At 32.2% G+C, this 10,164-nt stretch overlaps 1 protein-coding gene across 1 annotated transcript; it reads left to right on the top strand.

Moving 5' to 3' along the window:
* Positions 1–694: 694 nt before the first annotated feature.
* LOC133319491 (facilitated trehalose transporter Tret1-like) lies at positions 695–5,886 on the top strand. The gene is made up of 3 exons (XM_061524103.1): positions 695–945; positions 3,439–3,550; positions 3,883–5,886. The coding sequence occupies exons 1-3, from the start codon at positions 760–762 to the stop codon at positions 4,152–4,154; spliced, it is 570 nt and encodes a 189-aa protein (XP_061380087.1). The 5' UTR covers positions 695–759; the 3' UTR covers positions 4,155–5,886.
* Positions 5,887–10,164: the final 4,278 nt, after the last annotated feature.

The raw sequence follows: 10,164 nt of genomic DNA, 5'->3' as shown, positions 1-10,164 counted from the left end.
GAAAAATTTTGTCTGCGTTTCTGTTTTGTACTGTATCTCTATTTCTGGCTGCTCTACTTTATTTTTGATGACCTTTTTGAGATGTAATACGATTTTGATAAGTTGTGGTATTTATTTTTTTCTAGTCACTATGAATTCGTCAATCATAGGTTTGTAATCATTAATAATCATAATTCATATTAAATATATATTTAAAAGGACAAAGAAATAACTCGTTACGCAATAACCTTAATATATTTTTTTATTAAAAATATTAATGATGTTGTCTTTGTGACAAATAAATTTTTGTTCCCAGATCTACCAATAGGCGTGGTACCCTGCTTGCCATTGCAGGAATATTTACAACTTTAGGTTCGATGTCATTATTCTCAGCAGCAACATTCCTCTCTTATCGAGAATCAACCTCCGTTGGGTTGGCATTCAGTATAATATTTATTTTAGGCCTACTAATGATTCCAGAATCTCCGATGTTTCACGTTTTAAAAGGTTAAATTTGGTAACAGATAAAATTTTACTTATATTATTTCAAAACTTTACAACATTGAAGCTCGGACTATTGTTACAGGAGATGACAATGCTGTTAAGAAAACATTACAGGACTTGGACAGATTGGACGATTTAGAAAAATTCATTGTAGCAAAAGAAGATTACAGAACTATAAGCAATATTAAGATAAAGAGAGATTTATTTACATTAAGAAATAACAGAAAAGCATTCCGACTGACGACGATTAACATTTTCCAACAATTCAGTGGTGTGATGGCCGTCGTATTTTTTTTCCCTAGAATATTTGAATTAGCCGGCTCAAAAATAGAAGGAAATCTTGGAATGATAATTATTGGATGTTTTCAATTAATGGGAAGCACCGTGACCCCTATTTTTATTGAAAAGATAGGGAGAAAGGTCATCTTGATGATCTCCTGTGCAATTTGTTGTTTGTCTATGGTACGTCATATTTTTAAATGCGCTTTAAACTTTCTTCTTGAGCTAGTTAAATTACTAAAATTTTACATTCATACCTTAGTTATTTTGATTTTAATGTTTTGTTAAAAATATATTTTATCCTAATTTAAGGAAGGAATTTCAGAAGGAATTGTAGAAAGCTTTTTAAACGATCTCAAAAAGGTACATACAGGTCAGCCAAGAGATCAGTAACGTCAGAAAAGCTTGGATCTACGAAAATTACCTAACTTCACGTTTAAATTGGCCTTTACTCGTCTATAATTTTAATAAAACACTTTTGTCAAAATTAGATGCAGGCGTCATAAAGATGTTGAAGTTGTGGTTCGGGCTCGTGCTAAAGGCTGATTGATCAGCTTTATTCAGGGATCGCAATAGTTTTTTGATGAGTTTAAAATGGTCGTCAGAGCTCTAAAAAATACCTAATAGTTTCCAAGAGATATATCTTGGGGAAAACCCATGATGACGTCGTTACATCACTGCCAAAAGACAAAGATGCCACAGAGCTAGAATTAAGATTTCAATTCCATAATCAGTTTATGATAGGGGCGCAAAGTAACAGAGTAGGGTTAGGATCAATTAAGAAAGTCAAAGATACGGATATATTGAAGTCTTTTATTCGGCAAGACGATAATGCTAAATATAAGATCCATGCAATGAGTTTAGAGATGCCGAACAAGTGTTTAGACATAGGAGATTTTTGTATCCCTTTAGTACTAAAATGGAGCACCTGAATTCATGATCGGTCGCCGGCATTTTATAATTTAATCTCAATGCGTTTCAAATGACTCTCCCAGATCAAAGTAATTTAGTAAGATGGAGTGAAGGTAACGAAAAATCTTGCTATATCTGTGGGAAGGCAGTTAGAACTGATAATCAATTGCTTGTGGGATGTAAGATACTCCTGGATAGTGAGCAATACTCGTGTCATCACGATAGGGCTCTGCAAATCACACGCGAAGCGGTTAGTCTTTCGGTAGCCAGAGCACCAAGGGAAATAACCACAAACGAGTGATAAGTAGGTTTTGTGAGAAAAGGCACTAGGACCATAAAATCAAACGTCAAGCCTTACTCTATCCTTAATGCGGCTTTGGATCGAACTATAATGATGGATACGTATGAGAAACAATACCAAATCCCAGATGATATTTGTGCGACGGTCTCCAGACCAGACATATTTATGTATTCACGAATTTTAAAGCGTTTTGTGATATTAGAGCTTACGGTACCTTCGAAAACCAAAATCCCCAAAGACAGTCAAGTCAGGTCAGTAAATATTATGAGCTCACTAACGAACTCGCTAAAAATAGGTTGGTCGTGGATTTGTACGCGGTAGAAGTGGAAGTGAGAAGTATAAAGGCTAAATCTCTCTAAAATCTACTAAAAGATTTGGGCCTTTCCAGAAATAATATCAATTCATTCTGGGAACGTACTTCGAAGGCAGCTCTTGAAGGTTTTTTTTAGTTATATAGGGGCCTCTTAAACCTACACTTGGATCGCAAGTTCTAGGCACTATTGAAGCTCCTCTGCCTGCAACGCGATGAACCCAGCACGCGCACGGTGAATCCACTGTATGCTAAGAGGTTTCGTCTTAACATTACAAGATTTTTCACAACAGTTTCCAAAAAAATTATTAACAGAAAAATATTAGGTTAGGTGATACGTTTGTTCAGAATTTAGGATAGTTTTGAGCCTGGAAACTTAAGTAACCCGGTATTTTTATATCAAACTTACAAAAAGTAGAGTTTAACCAAAGGTTGGCACTTCGTTTGATTTAATTGACTCTTATTTAAAAATATAGACAAAAATTTTAAACAGTTGTTTAGAATATTATAGCAAAATATGTAAAGTATTCTATAATTTCAAATAGTTTTGCTGTGCCCTATTTAAAAGTGTTCAAAAAGAACCTACCTTTAATTAAGGACACTTTTTTACTTTTACTTTATGTTGGCTTTGCCATTGCACTATACTGATCATGACCCCTGAAATACAAAATTACTTCCATTATTACTTATGTAGAGTAATTGATATTTTAACAATTGTCTTACAATGTGATAATTGTATCATGTTATATGGATCTACATCTGTCGACCTAGAAATAAAAAAGTTGACAAGAGGTTTTAGATTTAACTTTTGTAAAATTCAAATCAAAAATCAAAATAATACGATTTAAAAAACTTTATTTACTACTTTAAAGTGTTTTTAATGTATGACTTTTAATTTATTTTTCTTTTCAAAGATACTTGTTTATGTCTTTTTACTTCTTTAGTTTCACGTACGGATGGAATTTGTATTTTAGAGGAAATTACGACCCAATTACTATTTAATTTATTATTTTAATTCATAATTCTTGTTTGTACGTCTTCCAATTCGATGATTACACTTATAAACAAATTGTTTGTTTGAGGTGTATCGACCAACAATTATATAAAATTTCTTATATTTGAATTTAATGTTATCTTCATGTTTATATTTCAGTTCACGCTGGGATTATATTTTTATTTGTTGGAAATTGAAAATCCAGGGATACAAAATGTATCTTGGTTGCCAGTTGTAGTTCTTACAATTTTCTTCCTTGGATTTGATTCAGGTAAGTTATTCATAGCAATGGATTTTCTTTATCTTGCGATATAAATTGAAAATTTTAAAACAAAACTTAAAATAGACTAAGAAACGGAATGCTTAAGAATGAAATAAGAAAGTAAAATTAACAATGAAATAAGAAGACAATTAATATTATTATATAAATATTATTATATTTACAATTTATGCTATCAAAAAGAGGCGTCCCACAAAGTAAGGTTCGATGAAACATTGCTGATTTTCAACGTTCTTTTCCTAATCTGCATTTGACTTTGACCCATTTAAAAGCATTATTATTTATTCACATATGTACTGATCATTTACAATATATTTTTTCAGGTCTAGCAATCATACCGAGTGTCTTGATGGGTGAGATGTTTACGCCAAATGTTAGGAGCTGTGGTTCAACATTAACGATCACAGTGAGCGGGTTAATTGGTTTCCTGGTTACGACAGTTTTTGGAACGATAATTAACGACGTTGGTCCATTCATTCCATTTTGGGTCTTTTCCTGTACTACTGGTCTTGCTTTCTTATTCACCATATTTTTCATTCCCGAAACTAAGGGTAAAAGTTTGTTAGAAATACAAATGGATTTGGACAAAATATAGCAACACATATGCCACGGCCATAAAACATAATGTTTGGTTATTCCTGCTGTTATTTCACTAAGAGTTTAATTCTATGTGAACAGTAACATAAATGTTATTATATCTTTCTTAAAATTTAATTTGTAATATATGTTGATCGAACACTAAGGATATAATTACGAAAACAACGCATAGTGAACCTTAAAGAGGTTGTATAAATTTTCTTCCAATGTACAAAAATACCCGTAAAATTATTTTTAAATGTAAACTGTCAGACAACAAGTTACAGAAACATAATATAGGAAGATAATTTTACATTTTACTATAGAGAGAAAAGAATAGAAATATAGAAGTCGGTAACAAGAATCTTAAATTGCTTCTTATATATAATATTCTTAATTATAAGTTTCCACCGACCTCTAGGCATTCAACAGTATGATTTCTCCTCTTTTGTTTTGGGATGCCCAAATGCATCGTAAGGTTTTATATTTATTTAGTATTACATTTTTCTGAACACCTTATTGTACTGGCTTATATCGAGCAACATTGAGTTAAATACGTAAAATTCTTTAGATTAATTTTTGAGTTTTTGTTTGACTTATGCATTACCTTAAAGATATCAATCATTACATTTACGACAAGGATATGGCTAGTAGGATATTATTGAATGCAATAATTAATTTATATTTTAGTTAAATTTATTTCATTAAACTTATACCTATGTTTGGTACATTCCCTATTTTTCAAAATATTTTCTTTATCAAATTCTTATGTATATCATTTACATGCATTTAAGTATTTGTGTAAAATTTACCAATACATTTAGCTCTTTATAATCTCATCACTTTATATTTCTTTCTTGTGTTCTGATACGTTTAAAAGTTTTTATAAAATTACTTCTAAACAAAAGCAACCTTTCACGAAAGTGCACGACTGCATTTCTATCCAACGTATGAAAACTGGTATATAAAACATTCTACCTCCATCAGGTTTTGTGTTAAACATCAACCTCAATGATCGCGTTATAGAATATTAAGTTTTTATAAATTAAATGACTGTTACATACTTCGTCATAGAATTGCAATGAATTAAAATGAATTGTATTCTGGTCCTATGGTATGATTGATAATTATTGATATTCCAAACGATATTAAAATATATATATACATATATTTTATATGAAAGTAAAATAATTGACCGATAATGTTCAGTTTTATTATTATAATACAAAAAATGTCTCACTTAGAGTTCGTATATTAAACAACAATTCTTTCTCAATATTTCTAGTTCAATTTTTTTTAATATCCTTAAGTTTAAGAGCATAAATGATAAGTATTTATTGCATTAACATAATATTTTAACGAATTTATTATTTTTGATTTTTTTCGACTTCAATTTTTTTAATTTTCATTCGCGATAGATTTATAATATTATCGCAATAAAAATATTACAATAGTGGTGTAAAAACGACGTTTCAAAAAGCACTTTTTAGTACTTTATCACTGTCTATTGTAAATTTATTTCTACAAATAAACTACTACATTTAATTTATATGAGACGTATATTGTGTTAACTGTCTTATTTAAAGGTTTGCCAACTTATAAACTGTACATATTGTATGTATTGTATCAAGAGCCTATACAATAAAATTGTTGTTTTGGTTTTAATACTATCTGTTGCGTATGCATTTATCTATGTTTGCGGGCTGCGTCCCGCGTGCTGTCTTTCTTTTAATAAAGCAATTAATGTGCAACTGACTTGCGTTTTAAAATGACGTCCCTGTCACTCCGCACAATACTTAACAAGTGGCGACAAGCGAACTCATAATTTGCCGAAAAAATGTCAGCGTGAGCTATATATGGTGTCCTTACCACTTTTGATAACCAGGAACAGGAGTGGAATACCTACAAATCGTGACTGGGACATTGGTTCATCGCGAACGACAATACCTCGCAGACGGACAAGCTACAGTCAAGCGGAGGGCGATATTATTAATGTCATTATGCGAGTCGAGGTTTAAACTTGCGAGTGACCTGGCGTTACCTAAGTAGGTAGAAGAGTTGTATTAAGAGAAGATCGTAAATTTCATCGACGAACACTTCACACCTAAAAGATTCGGGTTTGCTGAAAAGCCAGTGTTTTATTTGCCAACACAGCGTCCAGGTGAAATGCACATTCAATGGACGGCCAGGATAAGAGGATTGGCGACACACTTTGCACATAAGAATTTGGAGGAGGTCTTGCTGGATAATTTCATCATGGGCATGGGGCCAGAACGGGAGCGGGACTAATTGTTCATGCAGGACCAGCGGGAGCTGACCCTCACGAAAGCCATCGACTTGGCTGAGAGCGTGCGATGTGCACGCCAGGCCTTGTCGTGTAAGAGGCAGTCAGTTTAGTAAAATTTATTTATCTATGGCGCAAAAATATTTTTGCTTAACGAAAACTCTCAGAAAATAACCTGTACGAACACTCGTCGCGATCTCTTCAATTACACTCGATTAGTGTTTGTTATCAAGCTATCAAGCTTGTTATCAAGCGCGCAAGCCTTTTTTGAGCGCGCTATAGGATGTTTGCTCTGGGGAATCGACGAGATTATTTTTCTATTAGTTGATATTTTAGTGACCGGATCACACTTTAACCAGCATTAACAGAGGCCCATCACATTTCTACAGCGATTAGATAATGCTGGGTTAACAATACAGATGAGTAAATGCAAGTTTTTCAAGGACGATATTTCGTATCTTGCTCAGTCATAGATAAACACGGAGTTAGAAAATCGCCCGATAAAGTAAAATCTACTTCACAAGCTCCCAACCCATCACATGTATCTCAGTTACAGTCGTTTTTGGGTCTTTACTAATTATATCTGAATATTGTGCCGGACGCGTCTTACGTTTTAAGCCCACTATATAATTTATTATATAAAAATACCGAATCGGAATGGACTCGTATCCATGATGAAGCATTCATTAATTAAAAATATTTTAACATCCGATAAAACGTTGGCACCAACAGGGTTAGAAGCCGTATTATTTCAAATAGGTGTCGATGGTTTAGAAAGGCCTGTTTCATACGCTTCGCGGACGCTATAGCGAGCGGAAAAAAATATGCTCAGATTAAAAAAAAAGCCACTGCAATTATTTTCGGAGTCAGGCGGTTTCATCAACACATCTACGGTCGGTCAGCGCCCTTCGTGCTTCGAACGGATCACAAATCCCTGTTAGCTATATTCGGGCCACACAAAGGCATACCAGAAGTGTCCGTCAACCGTTTACAGAGATACGCTATATTTTTGAGTGCGTAGAACTATGCAATAGAATATAGTAGTAAACATAATTCCATGTTTTTAATTTATTTAGACGCATTTAGTAAATAGGTTGAATGTTATGTCGTCACATGTGTTAACACATCGTCGATGTATAATTCGAATACCATTATTAGCAAATTATACGATTTCATATCTCGTTTCGAGGTTCCGCACACGTTGGTCAGTGACAACGGTACTTGTTTCACATCTTTAAAGTTTAAATACATTTGTAGAATGAACAGTATTGAGCACGTTTTAACCCCGATATATCACTCTGCTAGTAACGGACAAACCGAGAGTTATGTAAAAATTGCAAAAATGGGGCCTTAAAGCCATAATTCCAAGAGGTTGTAATAAAAAAAACTATTAGGGAAAAAAAATAAAAGTTTTTATTTAACTCTTATATTTTCAACTCCTAATATTAATTTTCGACTCCTATGGCGACCAAAAATGCCAGATATATTTTCAATGATTAAGTGAATATTGTGTTACTAAAAGGGAGGGATGTTACATATGCATTTGTCTATGTTTGTGGGCTACGTACCGCGTGTCGACTTTGTTCTAATAAAGCAATTAGAGGGTAACTGACTTGCGTATTTGAATGACGTCCCTGTCTCTCCGCACAATACTTAACACTATCATAATCATTTATGTTTTAGCTTATTCTTTCTGGTTCATAGACTAATTGAGTGAAATAGTGTCTTGTTGATGGTAAGGTCATTGAGAAAATTTAACGATAGGAAGGCATGTTATTGTTGGTTAAAATTTTAATAGAAAAAAATATTCAACAAGGATATTTTTCGTCTACGATTCTACTGGTTTCGTACTTAAAGTCGGGTCACAAAGACACCTTTTTATGTCGAGGTTTTCCTGTAACCTTTTCTTATTTTTCATATACATATAATTACTTAATGTTTTGAATATGCCTAACGTAAAACTGTTCTTTGCACTCATACATTACTTTGACAGTGGAGAACTTGAAATCCAATTTGTTTTTATTTATAAGGCATAAATTTAAAAAAGACGTCTGTAAAGATGAATATTACTTCAGACGCAAAATTTTAAATTTTAGTAAGATATTGTATTCAAGAAAGACACGTAATTTGCTTTGATATCCCAACATTTTTGGTAATTTACATAACAATCGACAATAAACAATAACCAAAAACAGGTATGCTGAATATAAATTTTGTGTACATTTGTACAGCTGCAAATACAATGTGCCCTTGAAAAGTATGTATAACATTTAACGGTTTACTAAAAATATATTGCGCACTTTTTTAAATGGCATTGTAGAGCAGAACTTGATCAAACTCATTTCGAGTATGTTTTTCTTGGAAATTAATTGTAAATCTTCATTTACAATTAATTTTGAATTTATTAATTTTGAATTATAGGAGAATATTATTTGATTATAACGTATCAATTACAATAAATGTAATAAACTCTTGAAATATTTGCTATTGACTTAATAAGAAATGGAACTGTAAATAAATGCTATCTTAAATTTTTTGAAATTAAAATGAGATTTATCCATCTAAATTGTTTGTTATAAGAAGATGTCTCTTTTAATATTTCTGAAAGAACAGTTTAGACATTTTCATAACGATATCGAAAATGTTTACGTGTACACATTTAAAATTAACTGTATCTTTCTATATCTTTCATCACTTACTCAAAATAGAATGTTATTTCACAAGAGCTTTTCTTTTTTGTCAGGCACCTCGCGATGAACATGATATTGAAACGCGTGTTTTTCACCAAAAACTAAAACTAATCGTCGACTTCATTACAAACGAAAATGTTTTTTCTAACCTTTTCTGTATTATACGTACGTTGAGCGTGGAGGAGCAAAAATGGCTGTTGCCAAAATCTCACATACTACTGTGGCTAGATAAGTTTGGCTTGATGATATCAATACTTATTATTAGTACTGAATTTCCTGATAAAACTGAAGATCATATATTATTCGATATTAAAAAGATTCACATGATACATTAAATCTAAAATTTTCCTGTATGCTGTAAGGTAATTTCTCTAAAAGATATCCTCAATCGCTTTGAGAGTAAATAATATCCGGAGAAAACGGATATACACTGTATCGTCCAAAATCACTCGCAGAAGATGGCTTTACAGCTGAAATAGGTTTTCATGGCCAGGAAATAGATTTAGGTTATAGATGGGTGGTACCTTATTCGTCTGTAGATGCTTTCGAGAACCTTTCAAGCTCACATCAATATTAAGGTACGTAACAATGTGGACTCCTTAAAATATATGTATTGTAGAGAGTAGATATGTGAACGAAGGCAATGACCAATAAAAATTGGGATGCACAAATAATAATAGTGATAAGTATGAAGGTTCAATGATATGAATGAAGGTTAGGTAATCTGAGAAAGTTTGTCGTATTTTAAGAAAAAGTCCGAGACAATTCTTTTCTGGCTTTTTTCTGTCCAGAGCTGATTTCTGCCCAAAGTCATTAATTAAACGAGGGTAAAGTTAGGTATAGTTGGCACTGAATAAAGGAAAAGTGAAAGAATGTAAACTATTCTGAATTACTTAAGCTTAAAAATCTGAAATAAACAGATTTACTAGAAAGATTTACTGGATAAAATAAACTTGAAATATCGATATACAATTTTTTTATATTAATCTTCTTTAATTAATGATGATTCAATTTCAGAAATGACCGTAATTCATATTCTACAATGGTAATAAATC

Source organism: Danaus plexippus, chromosome 23, assembly GCF_018135715.1.
Source record: "Danaus plexippus chromosome 23, MEX_DaPlex, whole genome shotgun sequence".
NCBI lineage: Eukaryota > Metazoa > Arthropoda > Insecta > Lepidoptera > Nymphalidae > Danaus > Danaus plexippus.
Note: the sequence above shows the minus strand (reverse complement) of the source record. Positions and strands in the feature narration are given on the sequence as shown.

What these genes read in the sequence shown, in the direction of transcription:
- LOC133319491 (XM_061524103.1), top strand. Translation starts at nt 760, where the DNA reads ATGGCCGTCGTATTTTTTTTCCCTAGAATATTTGAATTAGCCGGCTCA. An exon ending in CAATTTGTTGTTTGTCTATG is followed by an intron (nt 946 to 3,438) that starts GTACGTCATATT and finishes TTTATATTTCAG; the next exon opens with TTCACGCTGGGATTATATTT. An exon ending in CTTCCTTGGATTTGATTCAG is followed by an intron (nt 3,551 to 3,882) that starts GTAAGTTATTCA and finishes ATATTTTTTCAG; the next exon opens with GTCTAGCAATCATACCGAGT.